At 31.7% G+C, this 21,695-nt stretch overlaps 2 protein-coding genes across 2 annotated transcripts; one reads left to right on the forward strand and one right to left on the reverse strand.

Annotated features, from left to right (window-relative positions):
- Positions 1 to 5,780: 5,780 nt before the first annotated feature.
- On the forward strand, positions 5,781 to 8,348 carry LOC105782437 (glucan endo-1,3-beta-glucosidase 8). Its single transcript, XM_012607176.2, has 2 exons — positions 5,781 to 6,633; positions 7,107 to 8,348. Exons 1-2 carry the CDS (start codon positions 6,290 to 6,292, stop codon positions 8,215 to 8,217), a joined length of 1,455 nt encoding a protein of 484 aa, XP_012462630.1. The 5' UTR covers positions 5,781 to 6,289; the 3' UTR covers positions 8,218 to 8,348.
- Positions 8,349 to 13,790: 5,442 nt separating this feature from the next.
- Positions 13,791 to 17,452, reverse strand: LOC105782439 (TATA-box-binding protein). The gene is made up of 9 exons (XM_012607178.2): positions 16,928 to 17,452; positions 15,733 to 15,820; positions 15,555 to 15,626; positions 15,341 to 15,391; positions 15,137 to 15,181; positions 14,916 to 15,008; positions 14,374 to 14,475; positions 14,219 to 14,292; positions 13,791 to 14,116 (listed from the first exon to the last, which is right to left on the reverse strand). Coding segments are annotated over exons 1-9 (606 nt in total). The 5' UTR covers positions 17,008 to 17,452; the 3' UTR covers positions 13,791 to 14,115.
- Positions 17,453 to 21,695: the final 4,243 nt, after the last annotated feature.

Genomic DNA, 21,695 nt, shown 5'->3' on the forward strand with positions numbered 1-21,695 from the left:
TCCTTGTCCTGAGTTTGAATATATGTGCTAACTGGGATTATAAGAACCCATGTCTCTGCCTTACTCCTTTTATGTTGATATAAATTGTATGAGATATTTTGGTTTAAACAAATATAAACTGTCTAAACATTATTAAAACGTGTAATATTTAATATAAAAATATGTTTGATTTATTATGAAATTAAAGGAAGGAAGAAGAAATGAATTTTGTAATTAAAAAATATATTTTTTTAAATTGTATTTAATACATTGACGGATTCACAAATAATAAGAATAAAATACATGTTCATTTTAAAAATAAGAATAATAATAATAATCTGTTTACATAATTCTGTATTACTTTATTTTTAATTTATTGGTAAAAATTAAAGAGATTAAAATATTACTATTTCTACGCTGGCCCACCTTTACAGTTAACATGCGATTTCTTTTGTTTATAATCGTTAATTCTTTGTGTCCAGCAAAACGGCGCCGTATGGGCCTTCGCTAAAGATAAGCAGATCAAATAAAATTAAGATGAATGGACGGAGCCCAAAGCCCGAAAAGATGAGCAATCTACCAGTTCTCTACAATCGCTTTCAATATTTATGAGAAAAAACCTTTGGGTTAAGATGGTAAAGTTGAAGTTTTGCGGACCTTGATATCTTAAGCTCAGTAAAAAGATATGATATAATATATGAATGTATTGAAATTATCATGATATAATTTATTATTTATTTTTCAGTCAAATGCGAACATAAGTTCATCGAAGGCAGAAGGTCAGCAAATAGTACATGCAGTGACACGACGGCAATGTTAAAAGAGAAAGTTAACAAAATAAAACATGAACAGCAGTCATTCGAAATGGAGGTTCATTCATGCTAGATATATGGATACAAATTATAAAATCTTGCTCTGAATTAGGCTCCGCCACGGCCAGTATTTGGATATGATAGTCTTAAATGATGTCTTCAAAATGAGAAAGGCTACAAGGACAGAAGCTCCAAACACCCAAAGAACAAGCTTCTCTTACGACAGAGGATTGAATTTACATCGAGGGCAGACTAACACTAGAACCCTTTCTCATCACCCTTAGGCATCTTTGCATCATGGGATCTTTAACTTTACTTACGCCTATCGAGTTCGGCTAGCCTCCTGTTGCTCTCGTCAATCAAAAGCACAAACTCAATCACTAAATCATCTTGCCACTTAAGAATACCTTCAAGCCCATGACTTTACAAGCCTACGACCTTGCAAACTCACACAATAGGGACCACATCCCTGATATAGACAAAATACCTGTCTATTTGTACATCATATATATATATATATATGTTAACCTATATGACAATCTATATCTATATGAAAAGATATTAGTAGATCGATCGAACTCTAAAGAATATGAAACTAATACAAGAATGACACATGAAGTCTCAAGAGAATCGAAGATACCTTTAAAGTAAAAAAAAAAAAACATGATCTCTCTCTCTCTCTCTCTATCTATTTTGCTCCCTCCTCTCAAACTCTAGCCCTCTTAAGAGCCTAAATTCCAATCACTTATAATTATCTACAACTCTCCACCCACCAAATAAACAGTAATAAACCGCCACAATCTTAACTTTGTATCAACATGCATAAATACTTGAGAAAAAGATGTCTAAAACATTATTATAGGGCACAAAGATATCTAAAACATGATAAAAAAAAATACAAAGATTTTGAAACTCATGCTTTATTTTATGCATTTCTCTAGTGAAATAACATCATATCTCCTTTTTTCTTTCTCAAATAAACTGAAATTGAAGATGGAAAATAAGCAGCCAAAACTTCTCTTTTAATCAAAGTGACAGGAGAAAGAAAATAAAATATATATATATTTTATTATTGAAACATATTATTTATTATGGTTTAAGAGCAACATAAGATTATAAAGTAATATTCCAAGAAAATGTAATATAATAAACATATATTGATTTTCTTCAACTTATAATAATATATATAATTAAATATAATAAATTATTGACATTGTATCATAAAGAGCGGATATGACTAAAACCTATAATAAGACTATTTAAAAAAATTAAATATGAGAGCTTACACCATAATCTCACATTACCCTAAAAATATTAAATCCACTGAATCAAATAGACCCAAAATGTCATATTTGGCTTGAGCCTTGAAGACTACTCTCTTAAAAGAACCTTTGAAAATAGGAGTAGCTTGATGACTACTCGTTTTCAAGAGACAGTGAGCAGAAGGTATAATAAATGGACGGACTACCAACAAAGAGTTTTAATTCAAGCACTTTCTTTGGTGGTGAACTAATTCATCTTCATTGCAGCAATGGGATGGGATGGCACAGCTTTGATTGCAAACGTCCTTTTCTTTAATTACAAATCACTTCATTATTTACCATCTTTCAATTGCATATTTAATTCAAGATCTTATAATGATAATACTCTTATTTCTCATTTAATCTCATTTTTCAATTTTAGTAATTTATTTAAATTTTCTTAAATATCAATAAAAACTTAGGTTGCAGGGGTACTCCATTCCATAAATAAATCTATATATGTCTTAATATGTAAATATATATATATAACAAAAATAATAAATATATCAAAATCTAATTATATCGTGTTAATCATATTTAAAAATTTTATATTTTGTTGATTGAGTCTTAGCTCGATTGGCATGAGTATTATTACTAATGTAAAAGGATGTAAATTTGAGTGCGTTGAAACGTATTATCCTCCTATTTATGGGTTGAGAAAGGACTATAAATAATTTAAACCAATTAAATTGAACTTTTAATAAATTTTATTTTATTTTTATAATTTTTAATAATTTATTTAAATAAACTAATGATCTGATCGATTTGATAACCAATTCGATTACGACAACTTTACTTAAAAACTTACCCTTCTCAGGATTGGTATGTAGTTAGGTAACTTCCACCGCTTTGTTATTTTTCTTTTCACTTTCAATATATAATTATTTTTCCCTTCATGTGAACGCAACAGTTATGCTACAACTCACCTACCTAACTAGTGCACCTCGTTCATTAACTTTTCTTTTTCGTTTTTTATTTCCTTCATTGGACAATCAATATATAGATTGTAATTGCAAATGTGCCATGGAGCCTTTAGATGGGTGTTTACTTCTAGTACAATGCGTTTAAATTTATTTTTTATGTTACAGTATCGTTATAGTATTTAATTTTACCGTCACTATTATTTTTACATTAACTATAGGTAAACAACCCATCCAGAGAAGCCCTAAGTCTCTTAAGTTGGTGGTTTGAGTTTCTATGCACTTAAGCTACTTGCATAATAAATATTGTTTTACACTAATACTTCTTGAGTTTTGCAAATTGTATCATTGTATTACCATCAAAGGAGGTGCCTCCCTTCATAAACTATAGACGGTTCTCGACAAAAGTTAAGGACAAAAAAAGTTCAAACATGATAACAATATCTCTGATTGTTGGGGATCTAGTTGATTGCTCAAGAAACTAAACTTAAAAGACTTATCCTAAACATTAAAAAAAATATTATTCGTTTAAAAATAAATACACTAAAATAAATTATTCAAATTCAAAAATCCATATGATTAAAAGCAAGGCGAAGTCAGAAAATTTTGTTAGATAGGATCATAATTAAATTATATATTTTACTATAGTAAAAATACAATTTTATCATTTTAATTTTTTGTGAAAATTACTTTAATTTTTAATAACCCATATCTTTATATTTTTAAAAAATTAAATTAAATTTTTATCATTTTAAAGGACTAAAATATAATTTTACCACTATTAATTAAAAATTTTATAAATTATAAATCATCCCACACTACCCCACTATTTTCAATCTGAAAAGAAAAAATCTACCCACTACATTACCGTTGAAAATGCATCAATCAAAAGACTTTTCTAAAAACAAAAACAAAATGCCGCGTATAAATAATGAGTGAATATGAAATTATTGTTATGTAATTAATAATTAATAATGTTAAATCATAATTTAATTTTTAAATTTAATTTTATACATATTACATATATAAGATTTGTAAGATTTTATCATTCATATGATTGATTTCTTATTTTATGTGTGTTTCTCGATATAAAAGATAAAAGCATTTTATAATAATTTATATTATTATTAATATTAAATATTAATATTAAATTATTTTTTTGAAATATAATATTAAATTATTTTTTTCATTTTTTTATAATATTTTAGGATCTAGTAATTAGTAAATTATGTGATAATAGGGGAAAAGTATATTTAATATTAAAAGATATGTTAAAAAATAATTAAAATAAGAAATGGGACAAATCAGCCGCGGGCATGTTATCGAAAAAGTAGTTTGAACTTCTCCAGTTTGAACAGCTTTCCGTAATCTTTGGTCAGGCTCCGCCATTTCACACTTTTCCTCTCTTACGTGTTATCTTGTCGGCAACGGGCAACCTTAAAAGAATGTGACTTATTATTTATTTTTAGGAGAAAAACAGCACTAAACGATTATATAAAAATTTTAATAAATTCGTGTAAAAATATTATTATTAGAGATGAGAGTTCCTCAAACAATGTTAAAATCGAAGGATTTCTATTCATGCACTTGGTCATTCGATCAGTAATCGCATTTCAAGCTCTTAGTTTATGACGAATTCTGATATTCTAATCTCGTTTAAACAAACTATTGATTATTCATAATTCAACCAGACTACTATTGACAACGCCATCTTTTAGTAGAAACTCCACTAGAAACGCATTATCACATTCTAGTTGCATGGCTCTTGCTTTAATTCTAGTTATTATTTTAATTGGTTTTTTAGATTCTTTATTATTAAATGTAAATGATTTACAAAATTATTTTAAATAATTATAAATATGTTTAATTGTGCTTCACTTATTATGAAATGATTATAGAGGTAATTAAATTAATTTTTTATAATTGATATTTGAAAAGTTAATATTAATCAATATATATTGAAATTTAAAATATTATTTAACATATTTATTTTATTATCGTATTAAAATAATTAAAAAATTAAAACCTCTAAATCAAAATATTTAAAAAGCAAATAACTTAAAATTGGAAACGAAAAATAAAAAGCAATTGTATTAATATTAATTTATATAATGTTGCTAAATTCAATAAAAGAAAAATAATAATCTCCTTTCCTTTACATAATTTTTTTCTAAACTAAGAAAGAAAAGAGTTAAAAAACTAAAATCAACCTAAAGAAAAGAGTACCATTTCAAAAAATTTCATCTTCTCTAATTTATTGGAAATTGTTTCAATCCATTTTAAAATAAATACATAAAATTTGATAATTAATGGTGAGGTGAAAAGTTAGTAAAATTTCTTAAAGACCAAAATTAAATTATAATTTTACGATAGCAAAAATATAATTTTACAATTTTAATAGCTTATATCTTTTAATTTTAAACGATTAAATTAAATTTTATTATTTTTAAGAGGGTTGGGACCTTATCAATCCCCTAACTACACCCCTACTAATGGTATTATTATCTATAGAGTAAACTACATAAATAATCACCTAATTATTAAAATTTTATTTTAGGTCCTAAAATAAAAATTTAAATTTAATATTTACGTTACACAATTTGATATTTTATTATACAAACATTTTTTAGAAAATTAAAAAAGCTAATTTAGTATTCTACTGTTATTATAATACCGTTACTAGAGGACAATAATCGTTTATAATAATCTCTCTCAACCTTTTTCAGGTTGCTAACTTATTTTTCTTGCTTTTTCTGAAAAAATTTCCCGTACTGTTGTAAACACGCGTAATTTAATTTTTGCCATTGTTTCCTCTGTTTTCTTCACTGTCTTCAATATTTCCTACAAAACCCATCTTTCATATTCAATCAAGCTTCAATCTTTTTCTCTTTGATGCCCCAAGAACATAACCAATTCTCTGTTTTTTCTTCCCTTTTTTTTTTTTCAAAAACAATTTAGTAAAACATACACAAATATTCTCTCTTTTTTGCAGTTTTTTCTTTAAAAAAAACAGTTTCAAGGATTGTTTTTGTGTTGTTTCTCTCCCATGATCACAAAAATGGCTTGATTTGCGGTTGATCCTGCAAATAATCGCATTTCGTTCTCTTTTTTAACAGAGATTCATTAATCAATAAATAACCATCAGTTTTATAAATAAATAAAAACGTCATAACGAAGCCTTGCTTTTCCTTGTTTTACAGCCCCCTTTAGCCTTACCTCAAGCTTCATCCCCTTTATATTTCTTTGAAATTTTTTCATTAAAAATCCTAACAAAAGCATGGGTAATTCTGGGTTTCTAGCAACATTATTATTACCGACATTCCTTTGTGTTCATCTCTTTGGTGGGTTTGTTGATGGTCTTGGTGTGAATTGGGGCACAATGGCAACCCATAAATTACCTCCAGAAACAGTGGTTCAGATGTTGAAAGACAATGGGATTAAAAAAGTGAAGCTTTTCGATGCAGATTCAAAGACTATGGATGCTCTTTCAGGGAGTGATCTTGAAGTAATGGTTGCCATTCCAAACGATCAGCTTCTTGCTATGAACAGCTATGATCGTGCTAAACAATGGGTTAAGAAGAATATCACCATATATAACTTCAAAGGAGGTGTTAACATTAAGTAAGCTCATTTTCTTTTTCATTTTTTTTATCTTCTCTGATGTTGGGTTTTTGAGGTTTTGATTGATCGGTGTTTAGACCATTTTTTAAAGATTTGGTTAAGTTGATGAGAAAATCTTCTTATTGTCTTCTTTTGAGGATTTTGATCCATTTAATAAATGCTTAATCTGGAATTTTTTATAACTAGCATTAAGGAAACTTGTTCTAATTCTTCATTTAGATGATCTTACTCGGGTTTGGGTACGGATTCTTTTATATATTTGGAGTGTGTTTAAGGTTATATTTGCATAAATGTGATTAACACTTGGAATAGGAAGAAGAAAGTGTCTTCACTTGTGTACTTACATTATTCGGATTCGAGTGCTAGTGTTGCATACAAGTATTTTTAAGTTATTTCATATATTTGAAGTATTCTTCGAAAATGAAGCCAATGGATCTATCAATTTGTTGAACCTTTTCACTATCTTTTCACAGGTATGTTGCTGTTGGAAATGAACCATTTCTCAAGTCCTACAATGGCTCATTTATAAACACTACAGTGCCTGCTCTTCAAAACATTCAAAATGCACTGAATGATGCCGGTGTTGGGGACACCATAAAGGCTACTGTGCCCTTAAATGCTGATGTCTACAACTCGCCTGAAAGCAACCCTGTTCCGTCTGCTGGCCGGTTCCGGACTGATATCAGTGGACCTATGACGCAAATGGTCGATTTCCTTGCCAAGAATGGTGCACCTTTCACTGTAAACATCTATCCTTTCCTCAGTCTTTATGGAAATGATGACTTCCCTTTCAATTACGCTTTCTTCGATGGTGGAAACCCGATCACGGATAATGGGATTAAGTACACTAACGTTTTTGATGCCAACTTTGATACATTGGTTTCGGCTTTGAAAGCAGTAGGCCATGGGGATATGCCCATTATTGTTGGGGAAGTTGGTTGGCCTACTGATGGTGACAAGAATGGCAATATGGCTAATGCTCAGAGATTTTACAATGGACTCTTGCCTAGACTTGCAGCCAACACCGGGACCCCTCTCCGTCCGGGATACATTGAAGTTTACTTGTTTGGACTTATCGATGAGGATGCCAAGAGCGTTGCACCAGGAAATTTTGAGCGTCATTGGGGGATCTTTCGGTACGACGGGCAGCCTAAATTCCCATTAGATCTTTCAGGCCAGAATCAGAACCAGTTCCTCATTGGTGCAAAGGATGTCAAATATCTTCAACAGCAATGGTGCATGTTCAATCCGAATGCCAAGGACATCGGCAAACTTACGGACAACATAAAGTACGCTTGCACTTTCTCCGACTGCACGGCTCTCGGTTACGGGTCTTCATGTAACAACCTGGATGCCAACGGGAACGCATCTTACGCATTTAACATGTATTACCAGGTGCAAAATCAGAAAGACATGGCGTGTAACTTTCAAGGTTTGGCTATAATTACAACACAGAATATTTCACAAGGGGCTTGCAATTTTATCGTTCAGATTGCTTCTTCATCATCTTCTTTTACTTCAGTAAGTCCCTTAATGGTAGGATTAGCCATTTTTATAGTATTAACTTCATATTTACTAATTTAACTTTGATTATTTAGATATATAAGATATGTGCTATTCTTTTGCACCTTATTTCTCTCAGATTCTTCTGTTTTGTATGTTAAAAGATGATTTAGTTATTTATTTTATCTATATAAAGTCATATATTACTTGAATAGTATCTTGATAATTTCTACTACTTGGACCTGGATAGAGGTGTGCATGGGCCTAGCCGGACTCAACTAAGATTTTAGGCTTATTTGTTAGGTCCGGCCCGGAAAATAGGACTAAAATTTTACTTAAACCCGACCCGGATAAAAATGTTAAAATCCAAGCTTGACCAGACTCGCCCATATTAATTTTTATTATTTTTTATATAATTTTAAAATATATATAATGCATAAAAATACTAAAAACATCAAAGTAAATATTTCCCAACAAATTAAAAATAAATTTAAAAAAAATATGTATATTTAAATAATTCTAAGATAGATGCAACTTAACAAGCAAATGTCTCTAAAATAATAGTAACAAAATTAACAAATGGCTTTAAAATAATAACAAAATTAACAATAAAATAAGTTTTATACAATATTTAAATAATAACAACAAAATAGTAGCAACATAATTTTAAAATGGTAGCAAAATAAGGAGAAAATAATAAGAAAATAATATTAAAAAACAAAAAAAATAATTTTTTTCGTCCTTTAGTGAATTTGGGCAGGGCTCGAGGCCAAAAATGTCTTACTCGAGGCCCGATCTATTTTCTAAACGAGTCTTATTTTTTTGTCCAAACTCATTTTTTGGGCCTATTTTTTGCCCAAACCCTTCTACATTTCAGGAGGGCCTTCGGGCCTAGCCGGGTGGCCCGACCCATGAACAGGTCTAGACCTGGATATACATTAAGCATATAGATGATAAGGTATCCAAAGTTTCCCAAGACATGACATAACAGTTAAAAGTGCAATTAAGACTAAGCTGAAGGGTCAAAATTTTTATCATTGAAACCAAAATGTGCTACATAGAGATGTTTATGGGTTGGATCGAGTTTATATAAAGTATTTAGATCAATTTTCAAGCTTGGGCCTGACCTAAAAAATGAGTTTACTTTTTTGCTCAAGCTTGTCATCATTTAAGAAAGGTAAACCCAAGTCCTACCCGGCCCGACCATATTTGATTTTTTTAAGATTAGTTTTTATTTAAAAAAATATAATACCCTAAATGGACTAAGAAAAATATTAAAATAAAAGTTTTCTAAGGCATTAAAAATATATTAAAAAACACAAATAAATATAACAAATATTTTGTTGTATTAAATATAATTTTTAAAATTTTATATTTTGGATTGGGTTATTTAGTTGGATAAGTTCTTTTTGGGGTTTTGGGTAATGAATTTTATTATTGAGTTATTGATTTAATATAAATATAAACATATAATTATTATTTAATATATATAATTAATATAATATTTTTATATAACATAATATAATTGAGCCGGGCCAAAAAATCTTGCTCGTGGCCTGACTCGTATAAAAAACGGATTTTAAATTTAATTCAAGGTCTTTTTCGGGCCTCGTATTTATCTAAACTTTTTTATTTTTCGAATAAACTTTCAGAACTGGACAATAATCTTCCCATGAGCAGTTCTACCCCTACTTACTTCTTACATGAAGGATTTACCTATCCAACCACCATACACCATGAACGATAACAGATTCAAATCAGAGTATCATCCGAAAACATATCTGCCAACAAATTAAAAGATGAGTCGAATTGAAACCGGAAAAAATAAACAAATAACAGTAGTGAATCACTTGAGAGGGAGGGGACAGGTGTAGCTTCCTACCATTGTTGGTTCTGTAAGGATCGAATATATATTCTCAAAGGCTGTGTATGTCTCATCTCTCACCTAACTCACTCCGACAAAGAGGAACGGGTGAACAGAGGCCGAACGCAATCACCCTCCCTGGCTCCGGCGATCACAATCTTGGGTTGTTTCATACGATAGATGAGGTCTGGAAAGAGTTGAGGTTCATACTGCATTTAAACAACATCAAAGATTAGTCACAATCCTGAAACCAAACAAGCAAAATAGGCTCATTCACCAAATCTATGAATGCATAGGACCAAACATATGTTTATGTTTCTCGGCTGTTTACTAGCCAAATGAAAATTTACGAAGCACGGACACGGACATGCAATATGGGTACAACACAATATAGAGAGGCGATACGATAACTTTTAAAAAATAAAAACACGGATATGACAATAAAAAATATTTTTAATATTTTTATATATATCTTTAATGTTAAAATACTTAATGTAAATGAAAACATTGATATTTTTCATTAATATATAATCAATTCTTTTTCAGCCCAATATTTTTTATGTTAAAAGGTACTTATTTTTATTTTATTGGCTAAAAATCTAAAATTTTATATTCAGCCTAGTATTTTAAATTAATTTACAAGTAGCTCAAGACAGAACATTAACCTACCTACAATAATAAACAAAAATTAAATCCAACTCAGTATTTTAAATTAATTACAAATAGCCCAAGACAAGACCTTGGACTGCTTCAAATTTACCTGAGGAAAAAAAAACCTTTCATTTCCTTTCACGAAAAAACTTTCAAGGGAAAAAAAATCTGATACTCTACTTTCCCTTTTACGCTCAACTATGGTTTTTTAATCTGGGGTCTCTATCCATCGTCACCGTGTCCAATTTTAGATACTCGTGTCGGGACCGTATCCAACCTCTTTTTTTTTTTTTACGTATTCCGGTGTGTCTCATACGTATCCGACGAGTGTCCGCGTCAAACACACATACGACACCGATAAGAGACAGGATGATCCGTGTCCATACTTCCTAAATAAAAACTCATTCTCAAGTTAATTACATATGATGTTTCAATATAATTGGATTGAGAACTTAGACCTCAATCCCTTCAACTTAGCATCCTTCAAGGGTCAAAAAAGTGAAACTAAGCAGTTCACAAAGAAAAGGCTAATTATCTCCTTGCTCTCTTCCATTGTTTTCAGTCCTTTAAATTTTTTTTTCCTTATGACTTTTTGCGAATTTCAATTGGATTAGACCTGATTATGGATCAGGTTTGGGTTGAGATGATGCAAAATTTTATCTCTATTCTATAGACCCAAGCCCAACCCGAAAATGGATCTAAAATTCTGCTCAAACCCAATGCAAAATAAAAATGTTAAACCCAGGCTCAACCCGGCCTGTCCGTATTAATTTTTTATATAAAAATAAATTTAAAAATATAATACATCAAATACACTAAAAATATTAAAATAATTGTTTCCCAATAAATTGAAAATACATTAAACAATCTTTATACTTAAATAACACTAAGATAATTGTAACTTAACAAGCAAACGCTTCTAAAATAGTAACAAAATTAGTAATAAAACAAGAGTTATACAGTATCTAAAAAATAACAATAAAATAGTAACAATATAATAGCAAAAAGTAATAAAACAACAGCAAAACAGTTGCTTCGGGCCTAGACCGAATCAAAAAATCTTACCTAAGGTCTGACCTATTTAAAAAATGAGTCTTATTTTTTATTTAAATTTATTTTTTAAATTTATATTTTTACTCAAACTCTCTCACTTTCCGAAAGAAAGTGTATCCTAAATGCATAATAGTTTATAAAATAAAAAGTTGGGCAATATGGACAGCTCTTCTGACCAGTTCAGTTTTTAACTGTAAATTATTGTCTTTCTATAACTTTAAATCGACCCGGTAATACAATATAACTGCAATTTTTCTTTGATGCAATATGGTGAGGGCCTTTTTGAGAGATTGAATTTTGTGCAAGTTTTGCTGGTGAGCTGTCCATTGAATTTAGATGCTTTCGATATTAGTAGGTGTGTTTATGAGTTGAGTCGGGTTGGGTCCAATTCGAGTTGAGCTTAAGTATGATATTAACTTATTTTATATTTGTTCAAGTTTGGCTCGACTCGAAATATAGACCTAAAGTTTTGTCTAAATCCGCTCATATTTGTAAAAAATCAACTCAAACTCATTTTAGGCCCGCTCATATTTTTTAAAAATTATTTATTTTATTTTAATATTTAACAAATTTATAAAAAAATTTATTTATTAAAATTTTTTATATATACATTATAGTAGTATTATATATTTATTATTGGTTTATTTTTTTAATATATTTTAAATTACATAATATATAAAAATAGCATAAAATAAAATATTATAAATTTAAAAATAAGTCGGGCCCGGCAGGCCTTGAAGGTTCGAACTTGAGTTTAACTCATATTTTAAATTGACCTAATTTTGTAAGACCAACTGCTAAAGTAAGAAACTAAAACATGTATGATATCAAATACTAGCCATCTTCTTCCAAATGACGCGATACATGTATTCTGTATATCAGTCCGGAGATAATTAGATACGTACTTGTATTTTGATATCAAATAGTTAATAGCCAAATAAGAATCTCTTTAAACTTGTAAAAAGAGCTTCAAAACACCAACCAAAATAGCTATCACGTTGTCCCAAACTGCATTCAGTTGAATCCACTGCAACCAGAAGTTAGCTTGCCATTTACTCACCACTACAGTTTACAACTAACATTTGCATAGAGCCAAATTTTGCATGGCTTAATCTTACAAACAAGTATATTCAGTTGTTGTTAGGAATAACCGGATTATTACCTCAAGAAGTAGTAGGCGACCTTCTATTAGTTCTGGAATGTGTCTCCAAACCTGCCCTTCAAAAGTTACTACTCTTACATTTGCATTGAAAGTAATATACCACGTGAAAAACAAAATCCTGATTTAATTGCGAAAGCATGCATTCTTTGAGATTATTTTTCATAAAATATTTTTTTAACTTTATATATGATTTCATTAACAATATATATATATATCGTTTATAAAATTAAAGACCTTATGGTTTTTGGGCCAATTTTTAAACGGGCTTAAAAAAAAAGTTCAATGAAAAAAAAGTAGAAAAATAAAATAAATGTGTTTAAAACTCATTCTCTTTCCATTTTGTTCCTTTATCATATCCTTCCACCAATCAAATTCTATTGTTTCATCCCCTTCCACCAATCAAACTCCCCATCTTCCTTAATTTATTTTCTTTTTCCTACTTCCACCTTTTTCACAACTCCATTGCCACCCTGAAAAGTGGCTGTAGTCATTAATTTTCTTCACCACACAGCCGAAGTGTCAAGAAGACCAAGTCCAAATTACACATCTTACCTGTGAAATTTCCTAGTAGAGTATAATTCAATTATTAAAAGCGCTATTACCTTGTTGTAGACTTTGTTAACCATCATAGTGCTTTTCGCCTGGATGTTTACCATCGAGTCACGTGGGGGGGGGGGTGAGGAGAGACAAAAAAGACATGAAAAAATTCCATCGAGCCGTTGATTGTTTTAAGTTTTGATTTATATGGACCCTACGTAGTTAAAATGGCTTTGGGAGGAAGGAGAGACCATAAAAATGGCAGCTCGGTTTGCAAATTCAGCAGAGCCCTGAGAGTGAGAGGGAAGTCCATTTTCACACTGCTTAACCAAGCTCGAGCTTAAAAAATTATGCTCACTTGAACTCAATCAAATGCCAAACTCCAAGTTTAGAATGAACTCGAGTTTGTCTTTCTTCAACTAGTTTATCTCCACTCAGAAAATTTTAACTTGGTTAATATAATATCCAAAATTGCAATATGCTAACAATTATACATTATAGCATATACGAGGTACCCAAAGTTTCCTAAGACTAAGATGAAGGATCAAAATTTTAATCACTAAAACCAAAATGTCCTACATTACTGCTTAGATGAAGGATATACCATCCATTTAAGCAGCCTCCCCATTCTTTATATATTCACACTTACGAATCCAACTCCATGCACCATGGCTGATAACCAAATCAAATAAAAGTCCCATCCGAAGGTATATCTGCCAGCAAATTAAAAGATCAGTTGAAGCAAAACCGGAAAAAGAAAACAAATAACACTTGTCAATCATTTCAGAGATAGGGGACAAGGTGTAGCTTCCTACCATTGTTGGTTCTTCCGAAATTCTGTAAGGACTGGATATATATTCTCAAAGGCTGTGTATGTTTCATCTCTAACCTGAGTCACTCCAACAAAGAGAAATTAGTAATTATGTCGGACATAGAATGTGGAATTGATGAACAGTCTGAAAGCAATCACCTTGGCTCCAGTGATCACAATCTTCCCTGACACGAAAATGAGAAGCACAATCTTCGGTTGTTTCATACGATAGATGAGGCCTGGAAAGAGTTCAGGTTCATACTGTATTTAAACAACATCAAAGATAAGTCACAGTCGTTAAACCAAACAAGCAAAATCTGGACATCAAATATGTAACGGACGCAACTAATTATCTCAACCTCATCCAAAACAGAATCAAATCCAAGAATACATAGCATATTATAAGACCAAACTTATTTTTATGTTTCAAGGCTGTTTACTAGCTAAATGAAAACTCAGTCTCAAGTTCATTACAAATGATGTTTCAAATTTCAATATCATTGGACTGAGATCTTTGACCTCAATCCCTTGAGCTTAACACCCTTAAGGGCCAGCAAGTCACAAAGAAAAGGCTCATTTTGTACGTCCATACAAATCATAGGAAAGAGCTCAGACAGCCAGCTAGTCATACTGGGAAAGGAAACATGTCCAATATTCTTAAATAACAGCTAAACAAAAAATGAACAACGAACACCACTTACACTTGAAAAGGCACCATGGGAGTATGCAAGACCTTCAAGTCTGATGGGAAATTTGACATCACAGGACCCAACAATGTTCTGAATTTTGAAGTCCTGCCGATCACAACAAAAAGGTTAAAAATGAGTAGGGTAAAACATCATCGAAGGAAGAGATATTAGTCTATATACATGGAATTTTATGAGCATGGTTTGTATAAGAGAAAAAGGAATTATGTAAGTACCTTAAACTTAGCAGGAAAACCAAGCTTTTGGATAATTCTGGCATACTAAAAGCACAAAAATAATGTCAGCTATAGCTTTCATCTTTGCATCCAACTATCCTAATGATAGAATATATTTACACATATAATCACACAACAAATTCACATGAAACATAGTTCACAAACGCATTTGAAGGAAAAAGCATCTCAAAGAAAAATATTTACCTTCCTTGCAGCCAGTTTAGATTGCTGTTCACTTTTAGCACCAGTGCAAACCTGAAAAAGCAAGAAAATTTGTTTTAGTAAATAACTAAATCAATAATTAAACAAAGATAACATGCTTGGGCTCAAGCAATTGATGTAAGCACTAGTTATTTACTTATGGATTTCAATACTTAAAACAATAAAATAAGTGCAATTTTAATTCCAATGGAAGTACCATCTTTCCAGAGGCAAAAATCAAAGCTGTAGTTTTTGGCTCCCTGATTCTCATAATGACAGCAGCAAAACGCTGTAGGTTGTTTTATAAATAAAAAGGTTAGCATCCAAATATATTAGCAGCTGATAGAGAAGCTGCACAAACTAAGAAAGCTAGAATTTAACCATCCCCTGCATACCTTCGGATTATATTCTGCATTTCGAGCTTGAAGTGCAATTTGCTTAAGATCCAACTTGCAATCTAAGTTCACAGTTGATACAATGTTCCTTGAAACACAGTAAGACTAATTCTAAGATTTCCAAATATCAACTGTGGTCAAACCCAATCCATAAAGGAATCAGAGCACAATTTAATAGAAGAAATTGGGAAAAAAAAAAAAACTTTCCATTTTTTTGGTTAAAAGTTCGATACAGATCCACACCTTGTTAGTTGCTGAATCATTAAAACCTTACAACCATAGAAAGGATATATGCTCGGATGCTGAACTTCAATAAACCATTCAATCTGAATTGTTAATAAAGAGATTTTACTGAATGCAACAGTTTCCTACATCTGTTAAGATCAGTTAATGACGAGTAACCAAGCCAAAAACAAGTCAAGCCCCGTGCAATTTATGTGTTTGGCTGGTTTAACTAAGAACAAGACTCAAGTTTTATACATGATTAAACCAGATGAGCTTGATTTCATTTGTAGGCTAGTGGGCTAAGCCTGCACAATCGTATTTGATGTAATTTATTTATCATTCATATCAAAATTAATCCAAAGAAATCTACGAAACTCTTTTATTATATCAAACGCATCAAATGAAACATAACACAATGTTACTCCAATTATATCGAATTAAAGCTTTCTACTATTACATTACTCCAATGATATTCTCAACAGAAGCATACTTTAAGCCATAGACAACACAAGCTGACATATCATGGCCCCTAAATTCACCATTTCTCTTCCCAAAATACAACCAAAACCCATCTCAAAACTCCCTCTCATCATTTCAAAGAAAATTTTGATACACACACACACACACACACACACACACACACACACACACATAATATATTTGCTCCAAAAAGATTTCATTTTCAATGATTTAATTGACTACAGGTCTGCAATACAAGATATCATCCACAAACTCTGGTCAGCCAAATAACATCCCATTCAAGTTAGAAATTCACCAAAACCTCAAACACCCATATCCCAAAAGCACTCCCCCCCCCCCCCCCCAACGATTTAATTGAGAACACATCTCCATTACACCTAAAAGATCATCCCATCGTTCAACCAAATCTTACGCATACATATAAATTTATTGCACAAAGAAAACGTATACATTTCAGAATACAAAGACGAGAGGCAAAAAGGAGACTTACTGAAGAGTGGGAACAATGCCAGATGGGTGCTTGGAAAGATCCACTGGTTGGCTACCTTCCAAGCCACCTTGTTCTGCCATCGCTTTTTTGTTCCTCACCCAAAAAAAATCCTCCAAAAAGATTATGGGCTTCCTCTTAGAAACACCGAGGGAAAAAAGCAGATCGAAATTCACACAAGTCTAATAAAATTGAACCCTATAACAAAATTTGAAGTTTTCAAAGGGTAAACACGAAACTTGGGAGGAAATGAATGAAATAACAAAAAACAAAAACAGATCACAGTTTGATACAAATCTGAACAAATTCATTATTTTTCATTAAAAAATTATGAAATTACAAACAATAAAGCTACAAAATGGAGGGAAATTTGAGAGAAGAAAGAGAGAAATGTTTGAAAAGAGGTGTTTATATAGGTTTTTATTTGAATTCTTATATATAAGAGAGAAATTACTGAAAGGATCTGGTTCGAAAATGAGATTTGTGAGAGATCGGCTCATAACAGATAGAGATGCGGGTGTTTCGAGGGACATATGCACCCTAAGATTATTCTATTTATAAACGTTGACTCTTTTAACCGGTCAAGTTGTGGAAGTTACCTGTTTTTGCCGGTCATGTTTAGAGGTGTCCATGGGCCGGGGGGCCTAGCCCAGCCCGACGGCGGGCCCTCCGGCCCGTCTGAAATATGGGAGGATTTGAGTAAAAATATAGGCCCGAAACATGGGTTTGGGCAAAAAAATGAGGCCTGTTTAGAAAACGGGCCGGGCCTCGGGCACCACTTTTTTTGCTCGAGCCCGGCTCGGCCCGACCCAAATATATAATAAATATATATTTTTAGTTTTTTTAATTTTAAAATATTTTTAAAATAATTTTTTATTTTTATTTTTAAAATATTTTTTGGTGTTTATTAAAAAATGGGTCGGGTCGGGCCGGGCTTAGATTTTTTCCCGGGCCAGGCCTGGACAAAATTTCAGGCCCATATTTCGGGCCAGGCTAGGCCCGGGCCTAGGACGCCGGCCAAAATTTTTTTTGGGCCCAGCCCGGCCCATGGACACCTCTAGTCATGTTGGGAGGAAGAGGTGACTTGTCCTTCCCCTCCTAAGCAAATGAGAATTTGTGATTAAAGTACTCTCAAATCCACTAATTGTTTCAATATCAACTTTGTAAATTGAATTAAAGCTGAATCAATTTTTAATATTTGTTTTACATATTTAAATTATTTTATATTTATATTTACATAAAATATGAAATTATCAATAACTTATATTATATATATTAGACAATCATATTAGACCTTTCACTAAAGTAATTAATCATTGCAGAACTTTTTAACGCACAATCTCTTCATGGCATCGTAAAAAAAAACTCAGTCTTATAACCTTACTTAAACATCATACTCATTAGGCTTAACAATGCGCAAAAAAATATATTGAGAATAACCTCTAACAACATCTATCAATCTATCACATCCAATAGACGTTTTGTTTAATTTCTTCAAGTCAACTCTAACAATGTCCTAAACTGATCTAGGGTAACACTCGCCACTTTATCATTGCACCTGAAGGAAAGGGAACACAATGGCTGGGACCCATGCTCTACCTCAATCCCCCATAAACACCCTTCATCATTGGGGCAAAAGTAATTGTACCCTCATTCTTCTCATTTAATTCTAAGATAACATTAAAATCTTTAGCCAAGATCCAAGGCTTAGAGACTGCCTTAGCAAGGCAACCCAACAACTTCTCGAGTACTTTTCAATTCAAACAATTGGGACTACCATAAACGATGGGAAGGAAAATTCCCTTATTCAAACCAATGGAATGTATCTTTAGATGAATAAACTGAGGGTGGTTAATAAGAATGATGACAAAGACAAAATTATTCCAAATAATCTAAATGCCCCTAGAAAACCTAAAAAAACTTCTATTCTGTGGGAGAAGCTATAATGTAGTTTCTTTATAACATTGCACGTTACCAAACCATTGACTCTCGTGTATATTAAATCAACTAAGCTCATCTTAAATTCCTTGAAATATTCTCTAAAGATTCACAGAAATGTACTTTTACTAGAACATTGATAATTCCAAAATAATCCCGAAAAATTCATCAAATAAAAAAGACAAAAGAACTCTAACCAGTGATCACATGCGCGCGTGTTAGAAACAAACAATTTTTTAAAACGATTTAAAAGTGTGGTTTTAACTGCAAACGTATAGTGTTAGTTGTATATTTGTAGTGTTAATGGAACACCAGAGTATTCTAAGGATCAAACCCAATGAATTTCCAAATTGATAAATGTGTTAACAAAGTTAATTACAAGTTAAAAAATTATTAATCTAGTAGAATCGAAAATTATTAATGCAAATTCAAAGAAAAATACAAAATGGAAGATCGAACAACTAAACCAATGATAGATGGATAAGTGTCAAATTGAACCCTTTGAGATATCAATCCCAATAAACTCAATTAACAGTTCTAATCAGCCCTTCTAGAAATGATCATTGGCAAATTGAAGGATGAAGAATGAATTCTCACAACTCCTTGAAGAAAATCAAGACAAAAATTACTTCTAAAAATCACAAGAAAGAAATCTTGCGCAAAGAAACAAACTCTCAGAATTGAAAACTTTATTAATGAAAACAATTTGTGGCATTAATGAACAATGAAGAAGCCTTTATATAGGCTAGCTAAGTACATTCAAATAAAACTCTAAAGTATACTGAAACTCTAATTAATCTAAATAAAAAGTAGTTTTAAATTAAACTTTCTTATTTAACTAAGAAATATAAAACTCCTAAACAACTTAAAATACTTAAACAATATCTGAAATTTGTAATAAATAAATAATAAAATAACAAAAGCTAATAAATACAATATTGGGCTCATATATAATAAAAAATTAAGCTTAAAAATCGAACCCAATATGATTTAAACTCAAATTAAAAGCCCGAAACATGAAATTAAGTGATTTAAAGTGCATTGCAAAGATAAGAAACAGATATTCGATTGATATGAAGACATATTGACCCAAAAATACCTGTATTCCTTCCAAAAATGCACCGCAACTTGATTGATTATAACACGGTTAGATGTGTGGGCTTGATTAAGGTCCTTGAAGTGTAACACCTAAGCTTATTAACATATTTCACATGAGCTTGTCCTCATTCATTGAGATTTTAAGTCCACAAATAAAATTGGTCCCTTCTAATTCATCTTCACTTCGTATTAAACTCCAAAGTTCATCGTCTTAAAGCTTTAGCTCTTTTTCTCAAAATTTCTTTGTGACAAAGTCTTGAATGAATATGTTGAGTTTTGACTTAAACTTATTAGATTTGGATCTCGTGATTAGGCCTTGAGGTAAACTAAGATCATCTCCCTCATGGACTTTGAATTGAATTGGGCCGCTCGTATCATTCTTTTATGGTAAAGTCATCATGATTTTAACGGAATTAGAGTTGGATTAAGAAGATTATTTAATTGGAAATATATTGAGATGTTTATTTTGGAAAATAGAAAAACATATATCAGGTTGAATTGAATTATAAAGTACTGAGTTAAAAGTTCGTGAAATACTTGTAATTGGACCCAATATGGGAGAGGCCCAAAAGCCTCTCGTGTTAATTAAAGGGATAGCAAACCCTAGTATTATTAATTAGAGTTATTGCCCTTTATACTTCTAGATAGACTAGGACTTCATTTTTCTAGTTGAAATAAACTTCTACAATTCAACAAAAGTTATGTGTAACACCCCTAACCTATATCCGTCGCCGGAATAGGGTTACGGAGCATTACCGGAGTTTACATATCAAATAGACAGACATTTCACATCATTTAACATTAATGTCAGAAACCAATCAAAAATCAAATATATTGTTCCTTATGCGAGCCCTCGGGGCCCAAAATACATATTAGAAACAAGTCGGGACTAAATCGGGTAATCGAAGAATTTTTCAGAAATCATTAAAAATTTTCAAAGGTGTAAGGGACACACGCCCGTGTGGCCAGGCCGTGTGACTCACATGGTCAATAGACACGCCCGTGTCTTAGGCCATGTGGGTATTCGAAATAAGGGCACATAGCCGTGTCCCAACCCGTTTCCATACTAGTGTAACTTTCTAACTTGGGTCACACGGCCAAGTCACGCGCCCGTGTGCCAAGCCGTGTGAGCATGCTGACTTGCATTCTTAAAAGATGCAGGGACACACAGCCGTGTCTCTTGGCCGTGTGTCACACACGGCTGAGACACATGTCTGTGTCTCTGCCCGTGTGGACGAAAGTAGGCCATTTTCCAAGCTACATTTCTCACCCAAATTTTTACCAACTTAGCCTCAACAAATCACACATCAATAAGCCATATCAAGACATTCAACACAAACTAAAATCATGTCTTAAACATTCATCATCACCACAATCAACCAACATGCTCTTAGACACCTCAAATGACAACTTATAAACATGTCAACCAAAAATCCAAACTTACCTATTTAATCCATCTGACAAACTCACACCAACATCACTAATATGCCTCATTCTCAAACCAATATATATAAGTTGGTTATATAAACAAAATATAATTCATAACATTTACATAAGCCAAACTTTGATCCAATCCACACAAAAGCCTATACTTGCCATATAAACCGTATTGAACGTTTCAAAAACTACCGGAATAAGCTGGATAGTGTGACTTGAATGTTAATCCGATCGTCAAACCTTCTGAAAATCTATAAGGACATTAAACAACTCAAATAAGCTTAATGAAGCTTAGTAA

Source organism: Gossypium raimondii, chromosome 13 (genome assembly GCF_025698545.1).
Source record: "Gossypium raimondii isolate GPD5lz chromosome 13, ASM2569854v1, whole genome shotgun sequence".
NCBI lineage: Eukaryota > Viridiplantae > Streptophyta > Magnoliopsida > Malvales > Malvaceae > Gossypium > Gossypium raimondii.

What these genes read in the sequence shown, in the direction of transcription:
- LOC105782439 (XM_012607178.2), bottom strand. Translation starts at nt 17,007, where the DNA reads ATGGCAGAACAAGGTGGCTTGGAAGGTAGCCAACCAGTGGATCTTTCC. An exon ending in GGCATTGTTCCCACTCTTCA is followed by an intron (nt 15,821 to 16,927) that starts GTAAGTCTCCTT and finishes CTGTGTTTCAAG; the next exon opens with GAACATTGTATCAACTGTGA. An exon ending in ATGCAGAATATAATCCGAAG is followed by an intron (nt 15,627 to 15,732) that starts GTATGCAGGGGA and finishes AACAACCTACAG; the next exon opens with CGTTTTGCTGCTGTCATTAT.
- LOC105782437 (XM_012607176.2), top strand. Translation starts at nt 6,290, where the DNA reads ATGGGTAATTCTGGGTTTCTAGCAACATTATTATTACCGACATTCCTT. An exon ending in AAAGGAGGTGTTAACATTAA is followed by an intron (nt 6,634 to 7,106) that starts GTAAGCTCATTT and finishes ATCTTTTCACAG; the next exon opens with GTATGTTGCTGTTGGAAATG.